Below are 26,174 nucleotides of genomic sequence, written 5' to 3'. Positions count from 1 at the left end.
AGCAGTGAGGCTTGGGAGCAACTCTATTTCTAGATATCTTTTTGCCCAATCCAATCTAGCTTGCTTGGCAATTTAGGTAGGGCCTCAGGGCCCAGATTGCATTTTCTTTTTTTCTTTTCTTTGTTTTTTTTTTTTTTTTTTTTTTTACATATTCTTTTGCTTTACTAATCATTTTTTAGCAATTTTTTTTGTTTTGATTTTTATTTTGGCCAAAGTGAGTTACACATCTTTCACAGTAACATTTAAGGTACATAGTTATAATGAATAAGGGTAATTACCACCACCAGTATTGTCCTCCCTCCATCCCTTTTCCCTCCTTTACCCCCCAGGATGCTAGTGTACTGGTCCCCACTTGTACAGCTTGTTGTAGATTGGATATCAATTCTGTTGTCCTTGACTTTGGTTTTGGTGTTCAAGTCTAATCATTTCCACTAAATGTCTAGTCCTGGTACTGTCCATTTTCCCCCCTCAAATTATGAGACTGAGCAAGTTGATTTCAGTAATGTGGCTCTGTTGGAAGTGTAAGAAATGAAAAGGGGGAAAAAAGAAAAAAAACTAGAAGGAATCGTCTAGGTGTTATAAATATCAATTTAGAAGAAGAAAGGGGAAAAAAGATAACAAAACAAAACAAGAGAGAAAAAACGAACCCATAACAACAAAAATACAAAAAAATAGAAAGAAAAAACAAAAATCAGCAACTACGAAAGACATGCAAAAAAAAAAAAAAACCCCACAAAAGAACAGAAAAAGAAACCACACACAATCACCCACACATACGAAAAAGAAGAAAAAAAGATAAAACAAGAACGAAAGGTAAAACAAACAAAACAAAAGAACAAAACAAAAAAAAGTCTAAAACAAAACGCTAAACCAGCGACTACTTAAAAATGTTTGTGTTTGCCAGGTGTGACCCAAAAACTAAAAAAAAAAAAAAAAAAAATGTTTGTGTTTCTTCCTCTTCTTTTTTTTTTTTTTTTTTTTTTTTGCAAGGGCACAGTAATTATTGGGGGAAATTAGAAAGGGAATTCCCTTGGCATAAGACATACAGGATTCTCCACCCTTGAAGCATACACGTTCATTTTCACATCTCGAAGTCTTTTCATGGTGCCAGGAAACTTTCCACTCAGTTGTGGATGATAACATCAGGCCTCTTTAGCTAGAGATCTTGGTATTTGTGTAGGTCTTAGGACGAAGGCTAGGAGAGAGATTTTCTTTATGGTTCTAGAAGTTCTGTTCCATCATTGTTGTTGTAATCAGTCTTCTGCAATTAGTGTTCTTGGTTTTTGCTCAGACCCTTGGACAAAGCCTCGGATAGAGTCTTTCAGTGCGGTTCCATAAGTTCTGATTAGTCACAGAGAATGTAGAGCCTATCATTCTTGCCCCCAAATGCACCAGCAATATAATTTGGCACCATACCTTTTGCATAGGCTCTCTAAATAAAGAGAAATATTATGCACAGATACAAGCTCTTAGGATAAGAGCCTTTACATTTTATAATACATGTATGCCTCCCTCCCTGAGCATGAGTCATGTGGTCCCAACTTAGACTCCAAGTGATTGGAAAGCATCCAAACCCCAGTTGCAGAAACAACACAGGTCCCAGCAGCAACATCAGGAACCAAACTCCTTCCTGGGAGGCTACACAATCTCTGTTCTTTGGTTTTGACCTGAGATTTTATCCCAGGCAAAACTTTTTCTAGTAGGCTTTCATAACAAGTGAAGTTAAAGAGGAAAAGAAAAAAAAAACTATATATTTTATATAATAGAGGAAATAAATAAAAATAAATTAAAAAATACATTTTCAACAAAGGTCTCTACACTCAGACAGGCAAAAAGAGACCAGCAGCTGTGGTAATTATAAACATCTTTTGGAATCAAATGATTATTTAAAATTCAAGCTAGTCACTAGAGACAAACACTCCTGTCTTCCTTACACTGAGGTCTCAAATTTTTTCAAGGATGCTTACCACAATACATTAAGACTGAAACCCAAGTACAATCATATTTGTAATCAAGGTGTTTAAATAAAGATATTAATTTTAAAAATAATAATAATAAAGGAAGGATATAACCATCATTATATGTTTATTTTTGTGTTCAGTTAGTTAATAAAAAAATTCCATACTAGAAAAGACACAAGGGATATGCAATGCAGAACCCCACCACACCTAGTGAATATGGTGTACATACAACAAATATCAGCCACCTCTTTGATAAGGACTTTAGAAAGGAAATGTGAAAGATGGTCAAATAACTCAAAGAAACCATGGAATGGATAGCCAATACAATGAAAAGTATCTGAGATTAGAAATAAGAAAAATTCAAACAGATATAATAGAAATGAAAAATTTGGTAGGTGAAGTGAAAAATTACTGGAAAGCCTCACAAGTAGAGTAACAGCTGCTAAAGATAGGATTAGTGAGCTGGAAGATGAGCTTTACAACTCATACAACAAAAGAAGCTGTCTTAAAGCCTTGAAACAAATAAAAATAAGATATAAAAAGTCCTAAAATTAGGTGAACAGACAATAGGCCTTTGGGATGAATTCAGAATAAACAAAATAAGAATCAATGGAGTCCTAGAGAGGCAAGAAGAAAATCCCAATAAAGAAGCAACAGTCAAAGATATCAGTACTTAGATATGTCCAGACCTGAAGAGTGCATGCACCCAGATTCTGGATACCTAAAGAGTGCCAGCAAATAAAAACCAAAACAAATGCACCTCAAGGCACATTATAATCAGTGATAAAAACTATAGATAGAGATAAATACTGAAAGCAGCAAGATAAAAAAATAGTAATTAAAATTAAAATTATAAAAGGGGAATAAAAAGAATCCTCAAGATTCACAGCAGATTTAATACATGCTATCTGTTAGGCCCAGATGCATGGTGAGACTTGGTAGAACAAAAATTTTCAATGAATGAATGCCTCACCACAAATACTTCACCCAGTCAAACTTGTAGAAACAAGAGCTCAGAAACTTTATAGACTCAAAACCAACAATATAAGAAGGGCTTATCTACTTTAATCTAAGACAAACTCTACAAACACACCCCATTTCTAAAAATATGGCACAAAACCTTATGACAGTAATATCTTTCAATGTCAGTGGCCTAAATACACCAGTTAAAAGACATAGAGTGACAAAATTGTTCAGAATATTGAATACAAATTTTTGCTTCCGGCAAGAAACACATTTTTGTTGTTGTGGTTGTGGTGGTTTTTCTGGTGGGCCACACCCAGTGGTGCTCTGGCTTGTGCTCAGAAATTGTTCCTGGTAGGCTGGGGTACCATATGGGATACCAGGATCGAACTGGCCCATCCTGGGTCAGCCCCCTGCAAGCTACCCTACCACTATAATATCGCTCCAGCCCAAGAAACACATTTGAATAGTCAGAGCAAACATAGAATCAAAGTGAAATGTTGGAATACAAATCTTCCAGCACACATATCCCTTAAAACTGTTGGAGTGTTTCCAGAGTCTTGCTATGGTAAATAGAGCTGCAATGAATATAGGTGTAAGGAAGGGGTTTTTGTATTGTATTTTTGTGTTCCTAGGGTATATTCCTAGGAGTGGTATAGCTGGATCGTATGGGAGCTCGATTTCCAGTTTTTGGAGGAATCTCCATATCGCTTTCCATAAAGGTTGAACTAGACAGCATTCCCACCAGCAGTGGATAAGAGTTCCTTTCTCTCCACATCCCCGCCAACACTGTTTATTCTCATTCTTTGTGATGTGTGCCATTCTCTGGGGTGTGAGGTGGTATCTCATCGTTGTTTTGATTTGCATCTCCCTGATGATTAGTGATGTGGAACATTTTTTCATGTGTCTTTTGGCCATGCGTATTTCTTCTTTGTCAAAGTGTCTGTTCATTTCTTCTCCCCATTTTTTGATGGGATTAGATGTTTTTTTCTTGTAAAGTTCTGTCAGTGCCTTGTATATTTTGGAGATTAGCCCCTTATCTGATGGGTATTGGGTGAATAGTTTCTCCCACTCAGTGGGTGGCTCTTGTATCCTGGGCACTATTTCCTTTGAGGTGCAGAAGCTTCTCAGCTTAATATATTCCCATCTGTTAATCTCTGCTTTCACTTGCTTGGAGAGTGCAGTTTCCTCCTTGAAGATGCCTGTAATGTCCCTTCAACAGATGAATGGCTAAAGAAACTGTGGTACATATACACAATGGAATATTATGCAGCTGTCAGGAGAGATGAAGTCATGAAATTTTCCTATACATGGATGTACATGGAATCTATTATGCTGAGTGAAATAAGTCAGAGAGAGAGAGAAAAACGCAGAATGGTCTCACTCATCTATGGGTTTTAAGAAAAATGAAAGACACCCTTGTAATAATAATTTTCAGACACAAAAGAGAAAAGAGCTGGAAGTTCCAGCTCACCTCAGGAAGCTCACCACAAAGAGTGATGAGTTTAGTTAGAGAAATAACTACATTTTGAACTGTCCTAATATTGAGAATGTATGAGGGAAATGTAGAGCCTGTTTAGGGTACAGGCGGGGGTTGGGTGGGGAGGAGGGTGATTTGGGACTTGGGTGATGGGAATGTTGCACTGGTGATGGGTGGTGTTCCTTTTATGACTGAAACCCAAACACAATCATGTATGTAATCAAGGTGTTTAAATAAAAAAAAAATTAAAAAAAAAAAAAAAACTGTTGGAGTGGACATACTAATTTCAGATGACACAGATTTCAAGCTTTCAAAAGTTGCAGGAGACAGAGACATTTCTTAATAATCAAGGAATATGTACATCAGGAAGAAATCACACTCCTAAAATATATATGTACATGATAAGAGGCAAGCAAACTACTTAATGTAACTGTTGATAGCTCTGAAGATAGACATTAATAGCAACACAATATTAGTGGGAGATTTCTTTTTTTGTGTTTTATTTTGTTTTTATTTGTTTTGAGGTCACACCCAGGGGCAATATGGGATTACTCCTGGCTCTGCGTTTAGAAATTTGGAAATCACTCCTGGTTTGGGAGACCATATGGGATGCCATGGATTGAACTTCAATTCAACTTTCCTTCAAAGCAGGACATTTGCAAGGCAAACACCTTACCACTGTGCTACCATTCGGGCCCTACTGGAAGATTTAACATATCCCTGGCATCTTTTTATAGGTCAATAAGAGAGGAAGGGAGAGAGAGAGAGGAAGGGATAGAGAGAGGGAGGGAGGAAGAGAGGAAGAGAGGAAGGAAGGAAGGAAGGAAGGAAGGAAGGAAGGAAGGAAGGAAGGAAGGAAGGAAGGAAGGTAGGAAGGAAGGATAATGGAAGTAAGGATATTGGGTGGATGGATGATGGATGGATAGATGGATGATGGATGGACGACTTTAAAACACCCCCTAAAAGCTGAATACACTTTCTTCTCCAATGTACATGGGACTTCTCCAATATAGGCCATATGTTGGACCATAAAACATACCTCCATAAAATAGAAAGGATAGAAATTGTATAAATTATCTTCTTTGATCATGGCACACATAAAATAGAAGTGAATTACAAACAGAACTGGAGAAACAAATTTAACACATAGAAATTAAATAGCTAACTACTTAAAACCCAGTAGGTCAAGGATAATATCAAAATAGGAATCAAAAAATTCATGTAACAAATGATAATGTAGAAACATATTATCATAATTAGTGGGACACAGCAAAAAGCAATATTAAGAAAAAATTATAGTTTTGCAATCATTCACCAAGAAAGAAGAAAAGGCCCATTTAAATCACTTAATGGCATAATTAAGGAAATTGGAAAAGAAGCAATAAAATGAGCCATAAGTAGGCAGGTAAAAGGAAATAATAAAACTACAGAAATTCAAGGCTAATCAAAGATTACTTTGAGAAATTTTATGTCACAAAAACATGAGAATCTGAAAGAAATGAATAAACTTTTGGTCTCCTCTAACTTCTCAAGATTTATCCAATTTGATTTAGAAGATCTGAAATTTCTATCTCTATTGAGGAAATTGAAATAGATATCAAAACACTACCCCCCATCAAAAACGCCCATGCCTAGATGAATTTACATTTAAATTTTTAAAGAAGACAGACTGACAATCATTTTTAGACTTTCTGTTTTGAAGAAATGGAAATACTACTAAATAGTTTCTGTGAAGCTAATATCACTCTGATATCAAAAGTATAGAAATATACTATAAAAAGAGAATTATAGGACAATATCCTTTATGAACACAGATGAAAAGATCCTCAACAAAATACTAGAAAATAGAATCCAAAAACTAAAAAGTTTATACACCATGACGAAGTAGGATTTATTCCAGAGATGCAAGTATGTTGTAACATTCACAAGTCAATCAATATCATATACCATAATGATAAAAGAAATAACAAAAGCCATAAGAGCATATAAGTAGATGAAGAGGAAAAATTTGACATGGCCCAGTACATGTTCATGATAAAATCTTTTTACAAGGTGAGAGATGAAGGAACTTTCATCAATATAGTCAAGTCCACATATCACAAACTCAGTACAAGCATTATACTCTATGGGGAAAAGCTGAAAGCCTTTCTTCTAAGATCTGGCACAAGGTTGCCCCCTTTCACCACTTCTATTCAAGAAAGTGCATATCTATTTATTCATTTTCAGTAGCCAGTTTTTATTCCAGGGTAATCCCTTCCAACTATCACTACCACAGTGGACTGACCATTCACTACCCTAACTGCATTCACCACTTTTTGTGTCAAATATTTAACCATGAACTGGTTCTTCTGGACCTCCTATCAATTGTCTCTGGATATTATTAACATACTATTTCTTATTTTTTATAACCTACAAAAATGTGAGATTATTATGTCTATCTCTTTCCCTCTGACTGATTTCACTCAGCAAAATAATATTATAGACATCCATGTATAATAAGCTAATTTCATTACTTCAATTTTCCTAACAGCTGAATAGTATTCCATTTTGTAGACATACCACAATCTCTTTAACCATTTTTCTATTGTTGGACACCTAGGTTGTTTACAGAATCTGGCTATTGCAAATGGTGCTGCAATGAATATAGGAATGAAGAGAACATTTTTGAATTGTGTTTTTGTGTTCCTAGTGTATATTGCTAAGTGTGGTGCTTCTGGATGATATGGAAGCTCACTTTCCAGTTTTATGAGGAATATACATAATATTTTAAAAAAAGCTGGACTAGTCTGCATTCCCACCAACAGTGAATGAGAGTTCTTTTCTCTCGCATGTACGTCAGCACCGGTTGTTCTTATTCTTTGTAATGTTCGTTGATCTCTGTGGTTTGAGATGATACCTAATTGTTTTGATTTGCATCTCCCGGAAGATTAGTGATGTGTGGATCATATTTTCAGGTTTCTTTTAGCCACCTGTATTTCTGCTTTGGGGATATGTCGGTTCATTTCTTCTCTCCATTTTTGAATGGGATTAGGTTTTTGCTTTGTAACTTATATCTTTGCCTTGTATATCTTAGGTAACTCTTGTCTGATGGGTATTGGGTGAATAATTTCTCCCATTTAGTCAGTAGTCTTTATATCCTCATTTCTGTTTCCTTTGAGGTGCAGACGGTTCTTTGTTTAATGTAGTTCCATTTGTTTACTTTTGTTTCCACTTGCTTAGCCAGTGGTGTTTCATCCTTAAATATGCTTTCAGCTAGAATGTCCTGAAGCATTATATCTATGTTAGCAATAGTGCATACCACAAAGTCAAGAAATAAAATGGGGGGAGAGACAGGTGAGGGGGTTGTAGGAGAAGGTGATAGGGAAACTGGGGGTGTTGGTGGTAGTAATTGCACACTGATGAAGAGCTGTGTTCATTATATGACTGAAACTCAATCATGAACAATTTTATCACGTTGCTTAAGTAAAGTAATTATATTTAGAAAGAAAAGTATAATAGTATAGAAAAAATTCAATCAAACTAATATATTTAAACAAGATATATTCAATAAGAATTACTCTTATTATTTTAGAAATGATTTTAATGTCTTTTATTTTATGACATTGATAACTCCTTTAGGGATTTTATAATCTTATGCTGTTTCACACCAATATTTGACTAATCATTTGATGTATTATTGAGAAAGACATAAAACTGATAATTAGTTGTTTTACATAAAAATATGTGAGTGAATGAGGCATCTATTTTGTGAATTCATATGAATACATTTAAATAATGGTTCATATTTATCTTTAACCTGAAAAATTGTAAAACTATTCTTTCAAACAATGTATCTGTTAAATTCTGTATAAGGAAATTTAACAGAATGTTATTTCCACTATATTTGAGGCAAATGTCTTTTAGTACAAGAAAATGTTCATGCTGGTAAATAAATTTGCTGCCTATTATCAAGAACTCATGAGAAGCATTTTGTTGATAAAGTAATATAAGTTCTATCATTCAGATATACTCTGTTCAAAATTTAAAAATGTCATTTTTAAATACAAATTGATCTCCAAACTCTGTAAGGCATCATTAACTTTCTGTGATAGCAACAACAACAAAAAAGAACACAACAAAACAAAAAAACAAATTAAAAAAGAATAAATAAATTTTGTTTTGTTTTGTTTTTTAGTAAATCAGCTTAACTGATTATGAATGAATATAAAAACCTCAGAAGAAATTGACACTACATGTGGAAATAAAAAATGATTAGACTTGAACACCAAACCCATAGTCAATGACAACAGAGTCGATATTCAATTTACAACAAGCTATACAAGTGGGGAATAGTTACACAAGCATTATGGGGGGTAAAGGAGGAAGATATGGGATACAGGGGTAAAGGAAAGACAACAGTAGTGGAGGGAATGTCCCTCATTCATTGTCACTATGTACCTTAAATATTTTTGTGAAGTAATTATAATTCACTTTGAGCACATTAAAAATTAAAAAAAAAAAGAAATTGGTACTACAGAAATTATCCTATCCTATCCTATCTGTTTGGCATTTTCATATACTTTATTTAAGTAGCAATAAACAAATAAATGCAAGGAGTTTTAACTAAGGTTAAAATTATTGAAAACTTAATGATTAATCTATTTTAAGTACTTATGAAAAATCTAAACAGACTGATTTTATGTCCCTTATTTTGAATTATTTTTCCTTGTTATCATTTGTGCATTTCCTCTATAAATATATGCATAGTTTCATGGCTATAAATTGTCATATAAGAACAAATTTTTATTTTAAAATACTAAAATGTTACATTTTACATTTACATTTTATGTGTTTTAGAGTGTCTAGTTTATTGGCAGAACACGGTTCACTGGGATCTGGGGCCTACAGATCAGTAGGTGAATGGTTAGAAGCAATCAAAATGGGCCGATATACAGAAATTTTCATGGAAAATGGATACAGTTCAATGGACGCTGTGGCTCAGGTGACCTTGGAGTGAGTAATTTTTCTGATAATTTTTACATAATTGCTGGGCAAGAAAAATTGTTCAGAAACCAGTCTCAATGAGGTCAAGGGAAATCAGTTAAACTTTGTCTCTGTGTGGCAACTTTGAAAGATGCCACTTCTTTGTAAGCCTGTATTGTTAACAACTGCATGGTTAAAGCTACTTGTTGGCCAGTATCTTTGCTTCTTTGATTCAAAATAACATTTGAATAATTGGAATAATAGCTCTTTGGCAAAATACTGGTATTTTGTGTTGTGGAAAGATGTTTTCTTAACAAGGTTTTTCTACTGGTACCTATGTTATTTGAATGTAAATACAAAAACAAACTGTAAGCACAATTGGTGTGGCCAGTCCTACATTATGACAAAATGCATTCTTAAATTTTGGCTATGATGAAATTCCATCTAACAACATCTTACATAAAGCCTCCCAGGCAGGAATCTCATTTAATCTCTAAGTGGTGCACCTTATATTCTTGCAATTTAAGGATATTTAAGATTCTGCCTCTGATTTGTTATTTGGTACAATCTCAGTGGAACCAATTGTGCCCTTTTCTGTTTGCACGTTTAAGGTAAAATTTATCAAACCTTATTAAATAAAATTGCTAGAGTTCAATATTAAATTCTTTAAAGTTGTAAGTTAATTTTATTTTATTATATACTCTGTGTGTAATTATTTTAGCCTAATATTTATTTGTGAATATTAACTATTGTTATGGTGGTTCCATCTAGATTACACTAACATTAATAATGTTTTAACCTGTGAATATAATGATAATGTGCTCCAAATTTCTTAAAAATTCAAAGGTTAAAATATTGTTGTAAAAAAAAATTAGAACATGGTAGAATATTTTAAACTACTAAACCATAGTCCTTATTCCATTACTTCACATAGTATGAACATTGAGCAATTGCTTCTCACCAGTTCTACTATTCTGACATTCTTTGATTCATTGACTTCATGGCTCATCCACCAAAAGGTAACAGGGTACCATCATTTATCATCTATTAATCCCACAGTCATAGGATTTCTCTTATTTATTATGTGTAACTAAAGTCACCAGATCACTTTCTTAATCTTACCATCATCACCAAATCATATCTACTTAGTGGCATGTTGACTTTTCAGTTGTTTCTTTATACACTGAGATCATTTATGATATATCTAAATAGTAAACTGAAAATTTTACTGATAATTTAAAACTATTTTTACATGATTGCTATTTAATTTTCCAGTACAAATGGTCATTTTAATTTATTAAAGTCATTTGTCATTTTATATTAAAATGATACTGTAGGTATTTCTTCTACCCAATGTCAGATTTCTTGTAAATATATAATAAAATTATTTGCATTAAACAATGTCTCTTTATTATTAACTAACAAATATATTTATATCTTTTAGTTTTATTCTCTTCCCTCCCTACATAGTTTCTCCCTCGTTTCTATTCTTCAGTAATTTTTGTATGGTCAATTTTTCTATCTTTGCTTCAATCATTTTTCTGTTTATATTACGTTAGTAGTTGTTGCCTTTCATATTACTTCTTTTCAGATATTTTGTCTCTTGCTTTATTTACTCTGATCAGAAGAGTCAATAAAATTAGGAGACATACTAACATCTTCTTATTTAGAGACAGTTGGTCTCAATTTGTCAACTAAATGCTTCATATTCCTGAAGGACATTAATGCCTTCCTTACTGTGAATATATCAGTTAAAACTTAATTTCAATGAAGCTGATTTCATGAAGAGTATATAGCATCTTTTAATATGTACTGTTTTTATTCATTATTATAATGATGTCTCTCCTACATGGTAAGAACAGAGTTATCAAAATGCCATGTTAAGGTAAAATAGTGAAAATGAGTTATTCACTTAGCCAGAAAAATTTTTTTAAATGGTTGCTCAAAGGAGCCAGAGAGATACTAGATTGGGTAAGGTCTTTGCCTTCCCCAACAACCTATATGGTCTCCTGAGCTTGCCAAGGGTTATTTCCGTGTATAAAGCCAGGAGAAACATTTGAGTACTTATGAGTGTGTCCAAACAAAACCAAAAAAAAAAAAAACATAAAAAAAAAAAATGGTTACTTAGAGGTGAGATGGGGGAAAGGCAGCGAGATGGTACAGCAGTTAAGACCTTGCATGAGGTGGATCCTGATTTTATCCCCAGCACTGAATAATCCATTGAACATTGCCAGGTAGAGCCTCTGAGGCTGATAGCACTGCCTGGGTGCCAATAATCAAAGGCTCAGCAAGTCACTGCAACCCAGCATCACATCACTGGATTCTTACATTATACCACCCATCCACCTACCTGGATGAGAAAATTGAGGGTGATCCCTGAAACTCATGTGTACTACTTGGAAGCCTAAAACAACAACTGGTTATTTGTACTATATGCTTATCCCCCACAATAAAGGCAGTCATTCCTAAGCTTTATGATAACGATCTGTGAGATATTAGAGATCAAAAAAATCTTGAAACATTTTAATGGTTTTTCCCATAACTAAATGATATTTTAAAATTATAATATAAAATATTGTCACATGTTTTACTAGACACTGAGAATTATAAGAACATATTCATAAATTCTTAAAATAGAAATATAGATTGTATTAATATAAAGCAGTAATCAAAGTGACATATACTTAAAATTTAAAAATATGATCTGTGCCATAAAATTTGTTCTTGAATATGTTTAGAAAAGGATGAGTAAAGGATTTAAAAAACTTTCAGAAACTTATATTTTGTGAAAATATCCTTCGTAAAGATTAAATTTATTTGTACCTGTATGTTTATTGCCAGCACAAGCAAAATGCGATAGGGTGAAAACTTGAGAGTTCTTCAGGTCAAAGCATGTTCGCTTAAAATTGTTTTTAGATTTAGATATTTTTATGCTATTCTCTGTGCCTAAATCTTGCTATTCTGTGTACAGTATTAATATGAGAACTATTGTTGTGGCAGTCATGGTGCAATCTGTACTGTGTGTAAGTGCAATGAGTTATTGTCGGCAGGGGGAATTGTGAGCTCGAGGTGAGTTGCGAATTGAATCCAAAGATCTGAATTAAGAGGAGTATTACAGCTTCTTTTCAAACTATTTATCAGACTGGAACTGTCAACTTTTGATTATTCTGGGAATAAGCAAAATTTAGATATAATACCTGCTATATGCAAGCTGAAGAGGCTTCTTTTAATATTATTTAATAAAACAGGATCTGAACCTACTGAGGTGAAAGCTTTTCAAATTCAGAGCTTACATTGGTACACACTAACTCAAATAGAATTCTTATCAAATAAAGACATTATATACCTAATGTACAAAGAAGATGCTTAATGTTCCGTCTTCTACATAATTGAACTAAATTTTCTAATGTTCAGAATGTTTTATTTCACCAGGCCATGGTGAAATTCTCTCTTCCAAATGTAGATATTTTATATTGACAATATACATGAACCACAAGAACAAAATCCCAGTCACAGAACTGCTTAATAAAACTATGACAAAAGGGATAAAATACCTAAATCTGGTGACTCTTGATTAGATAGTTCTTCTCCCTTCTCCTATCAAGTCAGTATTGTTGAGGCAAAGTACCAGAAGTATGTCTAAGAGATGTGTAAAGCAGGAGGGAGAAGCATGTATAAGGAAAATACTTAGATACAGTGGATGAATTGTATTCTGAATAATCAAGAGTTGGCAAAAACATCAGCTAGGCATCTCAAGCTATTCTTTATTTTCATACTGTCATTCTGACATCATAATATTGATGTTTTCCACTGCTTAATATTATGGAGTAACATTTTTTAAATGCTGGAATGTAATCACAATAATTGCAATCCATTATATTTTAGCTTTTCTAAAACTATTCATGCATTGTTGATAAATCCAAAAGATTTTTGTAAATATACTTGGTCTCATCTTGTTAAAATTCATAAGCCTATGCTAAACTATAGTTTATCATCATTAAAATTGGCTTTGAGTATTACTTAAGATTACATGTGTTTATGATATGATGGTATAATATTATGACACTCAAAACTTTGTCTCAGAACAAAATTTTCTATGTGTAAAAGTTTTTTTTTTTTTTTTTGGTTTTTGGGCCACACCCTGTGACGCTCAGGGGTTACTCCTGGCTATGCGCTCAGAAGTTGCTCCTGGCTTCTTGGGGGACCATATGGGACGCCGGGGGATCGAACCGCGGTCCGTCCTAGACTAGCTCAGGCAGGCAAGGCAGGCACCTTACCTCCAGCGCCACCGCCCGGCCCCATCTATGTGTAAAAGTTTTAAGAGTGAAATGCTATATGAATAAAATTGATTATATTTTCCAAATTTTTTTAGAAACATTGCCTTATAACCATGCTTTTTTCTATATCTGGGTATTAATTTTGAAGCTTGGAAATGGCAGTTAGATTTTTAAAGTAATGTTTTGCTAAAGACCCAAGTTATAATATAGACTATATAAAATGATGTACTCTACTTTCATAAATTTGTTTCTCCAATGAGGAAAGGGATAAAATGGAAACTTAGAGAAAGAGGAGAGGTAGAATAATACAGTAAAAGAAAAAGAAAAATATTTTAGGAAAAATCATTTAGTTTATAAATTAGCCTTAAAATAAAATTTTATTCTTATTACATTTACATTAAGGACATTTTTAAAATTTAACTTGAAATTTAAACTCAAGGGGCTGGAGCAGTGGCACAAGCGGTAGAGCATTTGTCTTAAATGCGCTAACCCAGGACGAACCTTAGGTTGATCCCCTGGCATCCCATATGGTCCCCCAAGCCAGGAGCGATTTCTGAGTGCTTAGCCAGGAGTAACCACTAAGCATCATGGGTGTGGCCCATAAATGCAAAAATAAAAAGAAAGAGAGAAATTAACTCAAGTAATGTATGAAATCAAGATGAGAAATGTTTGGGACCAGAGTGATAGCACAGTAGTAGGGCATTTACCTTGCACGCAGCCGACCTGGGTCAAACCCGGGTTCAATCCCCAGCGTCTCAGATGGTCCTCCTATCCTGCCAAAAGCAATTTCTGAGAGCAGATCTTGAGTAATCCCTGAGTGCCACAGGGTGTGGCTTCCCCCCAAAAGTTGTTAATGCTGTATAGATATAAATTTTGTAACTTAATTATCCAAATGCATTTCTCAACAAGCAAATTTTTAGTTTGGCATAGATGTCATAAAAATTAAAATTTCAAAGGCATTAAGCTAGAATAATTCTCATGGTTCAACTACATTTAGAGAATTAAATTATTTATATATGATCATATATAAAAATCAACAAGAAGCTAAGACTTTAAAAAGAAAAATAAACAAAATGAATGATTTTATTAAATCAAATATTCAAAATAATCCCAAATGTATTGATTATGAAAAGTACAAGCATGTATATCTGTTTCAAATATAATTTTTGCATTGAATATCAAAGCTCATATTATTTGAATTGATGATAACAAAATAATTTTAAGTCTTCATAATAAGCCTTAATTACTATTTTAAAAAGTTCTAACAATTGGGCTTGGCATATTAATTGCGCAATATAAGAATGCATTCATTCCATCACCATTTTCAACTTTGGAATCTTCAGGAAACATAACAGTAAAGACATATTTTTAAACTTTACTTTAACTCTTTAACTATTAATCACTTAAATTTCTACTGAAGACTGACTGCTTTCAGATGAAAACATTTGAGTCCTTTTGGGAAAATTCAAATATTTCAAAGGACTGGAATGAATGTTTAGTGCATGGAAACCCTAGGTTCCATCCTTGGAAATTCATAATCCTTGGACCATTGCTGGAAGTTTTCCCCACACATCACCAGATGCTTGGGGTACTAAACCAAAAGGAAGAAAAAAAATTAAAGTAAATGTTAGTTCTCTTCTGTAAAATCAATTTTAAAATTTGCTTATCCATCTATGAATACCGACAGCTACATAATTATTCACAAATTTTCAATACACAAGTATCGATCAGTTTTAAGTAAAAACATGAGAATATTAACAATATAAATGACCTTTAAAGAAGACTGCCTTTGATACTTTTATTATATTTCCCCTCTCTTGTGTGATTTCATGCATTTACATAACTGCAAATTTATTGTTTTATAAGTGAATACATAATTTATTATATCTTAGAATAATGGGAAATTTAGAGAGGTGACTTAGCACAGGCATGTACTAAGTCTTTTAAATTCTCTAAGACTTTCTTTTCTCATCCATAAGAGAAAACTAATGACTATCCACAGCGTAGCATTATGTATATTCCCAGCATATGGGAAAAGGACATCTTTATTATTGACTATTATTTTTTAAATATACTGATTATTCTCAATCAAAAGGATTTTACCACTCTTAAGATGGTGGTTGTGTCTGAATATACTCTTACAACAGAAGGTTTTCAGAGAGCAGTGCTTTTGGTATTTAGTGTGTGGAGGCCAGGCATGCTGTATATCATATCTTGCATATACAGAATTCCATAGCAAAAAAGTTAGACAGCCTATAGTTTGATAGGGTGAAGACTGAGAAAATTCTGATTTAACTGAAATGAAACAAGATGAAACTCAAGCTTGCTACATTAATTTGTTACTATTTCATAGTATACTTTACTGCTAGCAATAAGAAAATTAAATGATTATATTTCAAAGTGAATTTTTACTTGGTCATTAAGTTTTGTTGATGACTATCTTTGATTTCAAACATTACTCTTATATATATTGTAGTCTGGTGTCTTGTAGTCACAGCCATTTCTAAACATAATATTTAATAGTCATACTCTTAGAAAGAAAGATTCTACCTTAAGGATAAATTGCTTTTTTTTAACTACTTGCAATTTGTTAAAACTATGGAGAAAAATGAAACATAAAGAGAAAAAGAATTCTATGATAATATTTAAATAAAACTTTTTCCAATACTAATACCTTGGAAGTCTAAACAACCATTTATTTAATTTCTATGTCCTGGTAATTAAAACATTTTTAAAACATTAACATTCTACCTTAAGGATAAATTGCTTCTTTTTAACTACTTGCAATTTGTTAAAACTATGGAGAAAAATGAAACAAAAAGAGAAAAAGAAGTCTATGGTATTATTTAAATAAAACTTTCCAATACTAATACCTTGGAAGTCTAAACAACCATCTATTTAATTTCTATGTCCTGTTAATTAAAACATTTTAAAAACTTTTAAATTCCAATGTAATTTTTTGTAAGTTTTAACACAATTTGAAATGAATTCATCTACTAAATGCTAAAGAATCTTTATGTTTCTCCTAATTAATTTAATAATATACTTATGTAAAAATTTAAGGAAAATTAACAAACAGCTTTGCCATTTGAATTTCAATTTTCTATACTATAGTTAATGTTTACTACTTGCCAAGTATACCTAAATCACATTTTCTATATATGCAGTAAGGGATTGAATTTCTGAGATTTTCAATAACACTTAAAAACCATGAGCAATAACCATTATTTCCAAAATATGCTGTTATTTTAGAGCCATAAGTATTTGCATTTTTACTTTAAAAATCTAAGAAATAGATACTATCTTAGTTAAAATTATTTTCCTTTAGCCTGTAATCTTCAGAATACTCTACGTGCCAATAGAACACAGATGTTATTTGGTAAAGGAAGAAAGCTTGGGTATGTTGGGTTATAGAACAAAAATAAAATATTTGGAGGTATTATAAGAACAATGTAATGATTGTCACTTAAAGATGTGCTATATAAACTTTGTAATTTGAAGAATTTGGTCTTCAATACTTAAGTATTACATTTAAAAAAACATTTTAAGCTTCCTTCTTTTAGCAAAAATAAAGAGCACTTGTGCATTTTGTAGGTCCACATTTTCAAAACTGATCAATAAAATTGTATCATTTAAGTATTAATTGGTAATAATATGTAAACTTTGGCTATTCTGTGCCATCAAATTAATGATGTCATAAAAGGGTAAAAATGCTATTTCACTATTTGCTATGACTATTGATTTGATTGAAAACAGATTTTCAAGATACAATTTTGGGCCTTGCCATTGAAAATTGGACCTTGTATGTCTAAATCGGGACTATAATCAAATTAGTTTCTCCAAACTGTTTGCCTCTATGCCAGCGTGAAATTTTGAGGTGTGCTGCCAATTGAATCAATACATACACCCAATGTGTGCTTTCTTCATGCAGGGATTTGAGGCGACTTGGAGTGACTCTTGTTGGTCACCAGAAGAAGATCATGAACAGCCTTCAAGAAATGAAGGCGCAGCTGGTGACTGGAATGGTGCCATTGTAACTTCATTTTAATATAATTTCATCAAGTGAATGATTCTGCACTTTGTAAACAGCCCTGAAATTTAGTTAACAAAAAAGGGAGGGGGGGAATCAATGATTTCTAAACTTTAGAGGTACATTTGTTTAAGCCACAGAATTTGTAATCAGTGTTTTACTAAAAATGTCATCTTCTCAGTATCTTCATTTTTCAAGGAGCAAATATACCTTGTGTGGAATGAGAACTTGAAGCTAAAAATCATCTTGCATTGCATCAACACATTCCTTTAAACACTTCCACACAATTTTATACAATATATACATAAGTATTGATAGCACCTTTACAGACTGAATTATGGCAACCCCTTTCAAAACTTCCAAGAATATATTAGGAAGGAGACATTTTATAGCCATGTGTGGGCTAAAAAAAAAAAGCTGCAATTTACTGAAGTTTACTTCAAGTCTGAATTGTCTACGTACGTGTATTGAAGAGCAATATGGTTAAATAATTTTGCAATAGATAACTTCTTTTGTAATTTAAAATGCTGTTACACAGCATTAAGTTATAGAAACTAGAGTAAAAATAAGTTGTTTGATAAAGACAAGTACAATACAGGGTGTATATTTATTTTTCTGTGTCATAAATTTACTTTTACTTGCTCTTCTAGAAATTATTAGGTGATAAGTGTGTATATACTCTGTAAAGTTACTGTATACCCAGGAATTAATTTACATTTGGAATTGTGTGTTTGTACTTGAACATATGTACAATTACCATTCTGTTTGGTGTCTTTAAAACATTAATTTAGCAACATACAGGAACAAAAGTTCCAAAGTATAACATGACTAGAAGAAGTAGAAAAGCAGTAAAAATTTAACATAAGCTTGTGACTTTTTTTCCCTCTCCTGTGTCCAAAAGCTACTAAACCTCTTTATTCACTAACAGGAAATGTCTATAAGATTAAATCCTCTTTGGCTTTTTAAAAACACTTTGTGATATCTGTGACAATGCAGTTCTTCTAGCCATTAATCTTGCACCCCTGTAAGAAATTTCACCTTTCTGAGTCCCAGAAAATATCTTGTCAAGAAAAGTTGACACCGAAGGGCACGTTTTCAGCAGGATGTAGAAGGATTTAACTGTGCAGGTTTCTGTTAATGTTGTTAAATCCAGGCACATAGCACTAAGCATTACCCCTAAGTGTTAATCCTTTGTAACCATTTTCCCTGTAGCTCAGCTCTAGAAAATCTGATACTAAGGCAGTAATGAAATTATATATATATATATATATATATACACATATATATACACATATATATGTATATGTGTCTTTATATATATACTTTTTCTCCAAAACGATGCTGTTTAAAAATCTTAACAAATTCTATTTGTTGATAGCTCTATATTCTTTTATAGTTTCATCTTGCATTCAATTACATGATATGGAATTAATTTTGATGAACCAGCACAAATAATCACTTAGCGAACCCTAATAAGAAATATATGTCCCCAAATATGCACTGTATGTGTTCCCCACTGATGAAGACTAATATTTGTGATTAAAAAATTATACAGTTTATATAGAATAAACTGAGCAAAACTGAGTTTCCTAGTGAATTAACCACATTTTTGCATTACTGCACTTTACAAAAATAATGGAATGATGTCTGATTTTTCAGGAGCATAGCTTCTTTTTTTCACTTTTGGGCCACACCCAGTGGTGCTCAGGGGTTACCCCTGGCTCTGCCCTCAAGAATCACTCCTAGTGGTACATAGAACATTACCTGGGATGTCTGAGATTATACCCAGACTGGTAGCATGCAAGGAAAGCAATTTGGCCTCAGCATATCATTTCTTAATTTCTAATCATGATATTTAGTGGCACTATTATATTGGCATGGACTGGATTAATAAATCCATAAGAAATCTAACAGCATTTATCATTTTTCCTTCCCAAACAGCTATTTTATTTGAATGCTATAACATAGAAAATAAATTTTGGAGTAATTATATTTTCCTGTACTGAATACTATTAATATAAGCAACAAAAAAAATACCTTGCTAAAATACATGGCAAAAACGGGAAAAAAGTGATAAGATTCAAAATAGTTTCCAGTTCTGTTCAATTAGGGTAATAATGCTTATTGGGCTTTTATGTGTCATGGATCATAAACAAAATAAGCATACTTCAGAAATAGTCTTTGTTTAGTAAAATTTTCAGAGAAAGTAGATAAATAATACATTATTTTGTTAAAGTCACATAAAAACAAAAATTACCACTAATAGATGCATGTATTAACATTAATACATAAAATTATTTTACTTTGCAATGTATAACTGAGGATTGGATTGTATGTTATTAAATTGTACAAAAATATTTATGTGATAAAATAATAATTGAGAAACTTCAAAAAACAGCACTTAACAGATTTAGAAGAAAAACTACTATGAACTTTAGAGCTGATATAATAGTTATATCACATGAAAATATTATTTTATAAATGCTTTTCAAATGTATTAGTACAATGATTGGAGGACAGGATAGACTATATCTAAATGACTGAAATTTGAATCTATATTGTAATTTTTTTCTACAAAAGAACATTCTAAACGGATTTGAATTAAATTTAACATGTTCTTTGCAGTCTTTGAAACAGATTAAAGGAAAGTTAAATAACGCAAAGCTTTCATCCCTATCTTACTTTAGTTGGACATTTTTAAGGAATGGCAATGCAATTTTATAATAAATTGAGTAAAGACACTCTCAAATTGCTTGTATTCTCATCTGCAATAAAATATTTTTCTTTCTAAAATATTTGTTCACCATTGGATATGTCACCAATTGGAAAGTGCCAGTCTCATCTATTAATGTGAGAAATAGAACAAAGAGAAGGATTTCTCTTGAAAATACAGTGAAGCAGTAATCCAAGGCGAGGTTTGACAAATTCAGATTGTGTTATGTCTTATTATTTTGAGCCATTCTTTACCTATAAGTTTGCTAGAAAACAGACAATAATTTTTGCAGGGAAGGTAGAATTGTGACATAATGTATAATGTTGCTATAATTGGCATTATGATACATTAATGAATGAAAGTTTCTTTTTCAATATTAAATTTTGGAAAACAAGTATAAGCAAGAATCAATTTTCAAATGACTGATACTTGTTGAAGTCACTCAATTACTATTTTAATCAATAATAATTTGTTATCTAATCTTGTCGTTTGCTTACACGTAAAAAGAGCATTTGATCAATTGTTCTTAGACATTGAACTGTATGAACCATATGTAAATTTGTAAAGGTTTTTATTTCCCAATTTTGAAAAACAAAATCAATGTGCATGTTTATTTCAGCCACCAAAATAGTGTTTCAAAGTTGTAGCATTAATGTAAAAATGATACTTCAATATTATATCTAAACTTAAATGTGGTCAGCATTATTAGTTTCTAAGTTGCCAAAACCATGCAAAGTATCTTTATACTTAACTCTGTTTATAAAATTTTTTTGTAAGTATGTAATGATAAAGAGATAGTTTTACTCTCAAGTTTCAAAAGAAAAATAGTATCATTTGAACACTTAGGTGTTGCATGTCTGCTATTTAATCTCTAAGATTTTGTTGTTATTGTTGTCGTTTTATAATTATTTGTTTCATTTAAAGTGGGTTGTCAGAAGCACAAAAATATACATTTACCTGTTAGAGAAAATTTTGGATGTGATTGTGTATTGAATGGCAAATGCTATTTGGGACAGATGTTAGAAATTTACTAGATGTATGATGTTGAATAGTAGAAAAGACTCATTTTGTTCTATATAAAAATAATGAAAAAGAAAGCTAATCATTATAGTAAGTTGTCTTTGGTTATGGCTTGCCAGATGCTTAACCTCAAAGTAAATAAAATAGGTACAATAAGACAATAACAATCAAATGTTAGTTTTATTTGGTATTAATAAATAGAATATGGGGCCAGCAAGGTGGCGCTAGAGGTAAGGTGTCTGCCTTGCAAGCACTAGCCAAGGAAGGACCGCTGTTCGATCCCCCGATCCCCTGGCGTCCCATATGGTCCCCCCAAGCCAGGGGCAATTTGAGTGCTTAGCCAGGAGTAACCCCTCAGCATCAAATGGTTGTGGCCCAAAAAACAAAAACAAACAAAAAAACAGAATAAGTGATCATTTTCATCTCAGTGGCACAGCTGATTAATAAATAATGTAGCTATTATTATATAGTAATTGTTAAAAGATAAATGGATAACTATTTTGCTTTCTTGTTGATTTATGAAAATATAATTTTAATCATGATACATACATGATTGAATGTTCTTATTTAGAATGACCATGCAGCATTATTGCTTAGAAGACAGCGTTTAAAATAAAAGTAATCTATAATATTCAGAATTAAATTCCATTTTTCTCTTCAAAATTTAATGAACAAAATTGTAGGTGATATTTATTGAAACTGGGATATATTAACAGCAGAAATTTCAGTCGTCACGTATCTCTGAATCCTTAAGCTGCCAGTTTACAATTAATTTATTTAAGGTATGCAATGTTCATTTTAAATGGTCTGGCACTAAGAGTTATATTCATTCATTTACTGTAGCGTTATTAAAATCTCTTAGTTTTAAGAAAATCAGAGCAGCTGTATCTTATTCTGCTAGGACTTAGAATATCTTAAATTTCTGCCTTGCCATCAGTTAAAAAAGGGATTAGCATTTCTGTATTTTACCCCTTTTGAATTTCTATGTGAATTTGGTTTGTGTATATGTTTTTGTAGTGTAAGATATAAAATTTTATATTTTTACAGAAAATAAAAACCCTTTGAATACAATGAAGTCCTGTTGTTGTGCCTGAACCTTGCTCGGATACATTAAGATTTAATCGTTGTATAATTATTACACTTCATTCTAGTAATCTGCATTTCTATGCTTTTTAACACATAATTATCATCTATTTTTGTCAGAGACATTTTCATGAGTCACTGCTTTCAAGTATTTTTGGTAACTAGAGGTGACACTGATATTGTAAGACATAAACATGTGAAATCTAATTAGGAATTGATTTGTAACAGTGTAAAACATTACTGGAGGCAAGGGCAGAAAAACTTATCAGCAAAAAAGTTTGTTTCTGAACAGTGATGGGGGCTATCTCGGCAGAGGCACATGGTAAGAAAATCGCTTTGCAGGCAGTGTTGTCATTAAATACAGATATATTCTCTACTTATTGATCCTGTGTGCCATATTGGTATCTTTTTAAAAGACCGTGCAAACAATCCTTAGTGCTCAAGTAAATGGCCAAAATTTTTATTATCTTACATTGTAGTATTGTAGTATTGACTGTGTAATTTATCTACAATTAGTTTGCATTTGAATAAAATCAATATCACAAGGTATATGCTAATAATTTAGTTGATAGTCACATGTAAAGCATCTGGCTTATTGGTCAACAACAATTTGCTACAGAAGTATAAAGTATTTCTCCCTGTGCATTAGACACTCTTGACCAGAAGGTCATGGTGATGGTGATAGAAAGTTAGTATGTAGTAAAAATGCATTAAAACTATATACATACATACATACATACATACATACATACATACATACATACATACATACATTTGTTACTTAAATCCTTAATTTTCTTGGTCTGAAAAGCACAACTCAGAGATTGAAAATATAGCTAAGACTGATTTTCAAAGATAGGATGAAAACCACATTTATTTGATTCCAAAGTCAAACTTTTCATTACAGTATTTTGGATCCGCTATGTTGGCCATGCTTTGTAGAAAATACATTTAGACTAAACTACTAATTCAGTTCATGGAGAAACTGATGTTTAGTGAGAGAAAAATGATTTGTGTATTTTCACTAAGAGTATAAACCTTGGATGATAACTGGGTACTAGGAAGTAGGATCTGACTGATTACACTTTCAATATTTTAAGTTTTCAGAATAAACAATCTCTGAGAGCTACACGTATTTTACTTATTTATTTGTTTGTTTGTTTGTTTGTTTATTTTTGGTTTTTGGGCCACACCCGGAGGTGCTCAGGGGTTACTCCTGGCTATCTGCTCAGAAATAGCTCCTGGCAGGCACGGGGGACCATATGGGACACCGGGATTTGAACCAAGCACCTTTGGTCCTGGATCGGCTGCTTGTAAGGCAAATGCTGTTGTGCTATTTCTCCGGGCCCATTTTTAAAGTATTTTATTTTACTTTTAATTTTATCTTCAAATAGCAGTGTCATCTAATTTTTTATAAGTCTTTTAATAGATTTTATAGTTTCTAACTTGTAAACTCAGGAAATTGCAATAAATATGTTATTTCCAGCTATGAAATATTAACTTCACTAAAAGTTTTTAAATTAAGTGTACATTCATTAAAATGTCTGATAGTCTTCAAATTGAGCAAATTATTAGATAAAGTATCAAATGTAATTTTACTTGAGTTTAATAAGCTAAATGTAATGTATTGGTGAAGCTAGTGAAATATTTAAATGCAGATAATTCTTTTCTCACAGAAGTTTTTTTTTTTTTTTTTTTTTTTTTTTTTTTGGTTTTTGGGCCACACCCGGTAACGCTCAGGGGTTACTCCTAGCTATGTGCTCAGAAGTTGCTCCTGGCTTGGGGGACCATATGGGACACCGGGGGATCGAACCGCGGTCCGTCCAAGGTTAGCGCAGGCAAGGCAGGCACCTTACCTTTAGCGCCACCGCCCGGCCCAGAAGTTATATGTTTTTAAGCTCTCTCCGATGTTAAATTGTTTACAAAACCATTAATATGTTGGGGGTAGTAATTTACTTTTAAAATTTCTTAGTGATCTTGCTCCCAGAAAGTGAAAAAGAAAATTTGATCCTCATGGTTTTAAGTAAGACTTCTTTGCTATTTTTTTAGACTACATAGAAATGAAGATTTTTCTCTTTTATATTTAACCTTCTGCCTTTGAGTTTCAGATGGAACTAACCTCTCTGCTTTAAAGTCGGCTTCATCAATTGTTACTCCTCCTGAATATCTTCATCTTATCAATCTACTTGACTCCCTTCACTTCACCCTACATCCCCATGTGACAAAATAGAACTATGGTTTTCTAGAGCCAGCATTTCTTTCTCTAGTGTCAACTGTTAAAATTCAATATGTAAACTGAGGCAGAATAATTGCCTTCCCTGGATACATCCTCCTTATTTCTTTTTGATAAAGATATGATTTCTCTGAGAGTCTATGAATATATATGAAGGCAAAAATTGTGACCATTAAATAATTATAGGTTATATATGTATATAATATAATGTATTGGCTCCTTCACTCTCAAAAACAAAATGACTTTAATTTTATTACATTTTCTTCTTATTCACTTCACTACAAACTTCAATCTCTATGTTTTACTTTACTGGATTGAATGTTTTAAAAATATAAAATTTTGATAAAATTTTAATAAACTACTTTTGTACAAGTTAGCTTTAATAGTTACAATTTAATACTAATCTTTTTCTCCCCTTTACTATATTAAGAGGGAATCATAGACTGTTTAATTAATATTTCAGTGTGTATCTCTAATAAAAAGGAATTATATATTAAAGATAACCATACTATTACAGAACTTGATATATAACCACCTCCTAAAATATCTTTAGAATTCCAAATTATATATCTTTTCCATAAACAGTTGGTGGCACTCCATGGAATTAATGAAGCAAATAGAGTTTGCAATTATTTTTCTTCTTTCTATTCTTCTCTACCTTATCTTTCTCTTCTTTATATCTTCCTAAATCCCTCCTTTTTCTCCATTGCAAATTTATGGGAAGATACTTAAAAAAATTCTACAGATTTCTTCGTTGCATGGAGTTTTCCAAGATTATATTTTGCTAACTAATTCATTGTATTGTCCTCTAATACAGTTATATGTTCTCTTGATTTTCTCCCATTTTTGGGGGGGTTGTTTTTTTTGTTTTGTTTTGTTTTGTTTCTTTTGGTTTGTTTTGGTTTTGGGGTCACACCTGGTGGCGCTCCGGTTCTGTGCTCAGAAATTGCTCCTGAAGGCATGGGGGACCATATGGGATGCCGGAATTAGAACCACAGTAAGTCCTGGATCAGTTGCGTGCAGGCAAACACCCTCCAGCTGTGCTAGCTCTCCCGCCCCAATTTTTCTACCTTTTTTTTTAAAGTTTATTTTTCTGCCTGCATTTTATGTTACATTGTATTCAGCTTCTTAGATCAATTACTCTATTTTAATCTTTAATAACACCAAAACAGAATTAATGTCTGCTTGATATGTTCAACCACAAGTTATTATTTTTTAATAATAATCTCTTTAAACATCATATTACAAACATATTTGTAGTTGGTTTTCAGTCATGAAAAGTACACTCTCCTTCAACATATAAACTATTGGTGCCAAATTGTTTTTGTAATTGGCTTTTAAAAGATAGTCTTTCCTCTACATAAAATTCTGGATATTTATTGTTATTTATTTTTCTCTTTGTACTTTTAGTTTGTAAATTGTCAATATTGTATTTTTAATGATATTCTCATT

The 26,174-nt window shown here is 32.3% G+C and overlaps 1 protein-coding gene across 6 annotated transcripts in view; it reads left to right on the top strand.

Annotated features, from left to right (window-relative positions):
- EPHA5 (EPH receptor A5) overlaps positions 1-17,796 on the top strand; it is a 320,717-nt gene extending 302,921 nt beyond the window's left edge. For 4 of the 6 annotated variants that reach the window (XM_049790014.1, XM_049790012.1, XM_049790010.1 and 1 more), the window contains 2 exons: positions 9,241-9,396; positions 17,575-17,795. In XM_049790014.1, coding sequence (XP_049645971.1) covers positions 9,241-9,396; positions 17,575-17,680 — 262 coding nt within the window. In that variant the 3' untranslated portion in view covers positions 17,681-17,795. Of the gene's footprint in view, positions 1-9,240; positions 10,768-17,574 lie in introns of those variants that run through there. The other 2 variants (XM_049790011.1, XM_049790013.1) reach the window with 2 other exon arrangements.
- The last annotated feature ends 8,378 nt before the right edge of the window (positions 17,797-26,174 follow it).

This window comes from Suncus etruscus, chromosome 16, assembly GCF_024139225.1.
Source record: "Suncus etruscus isolate mSunEtr1 chromosome 16, mSunEtr1.pri.cur, whole genome shotgun sequence".
In the NCBI taxonomy this organism is placed as follows: Eukaryota; Metazoa; Chordata; class Mammalia; order Eulipotyphla; family Soricidae; genus Suncus; species Suncus etruscus.
This window is presented reverse-complemented; position numbering and strand designations above follow the sequence as displayed.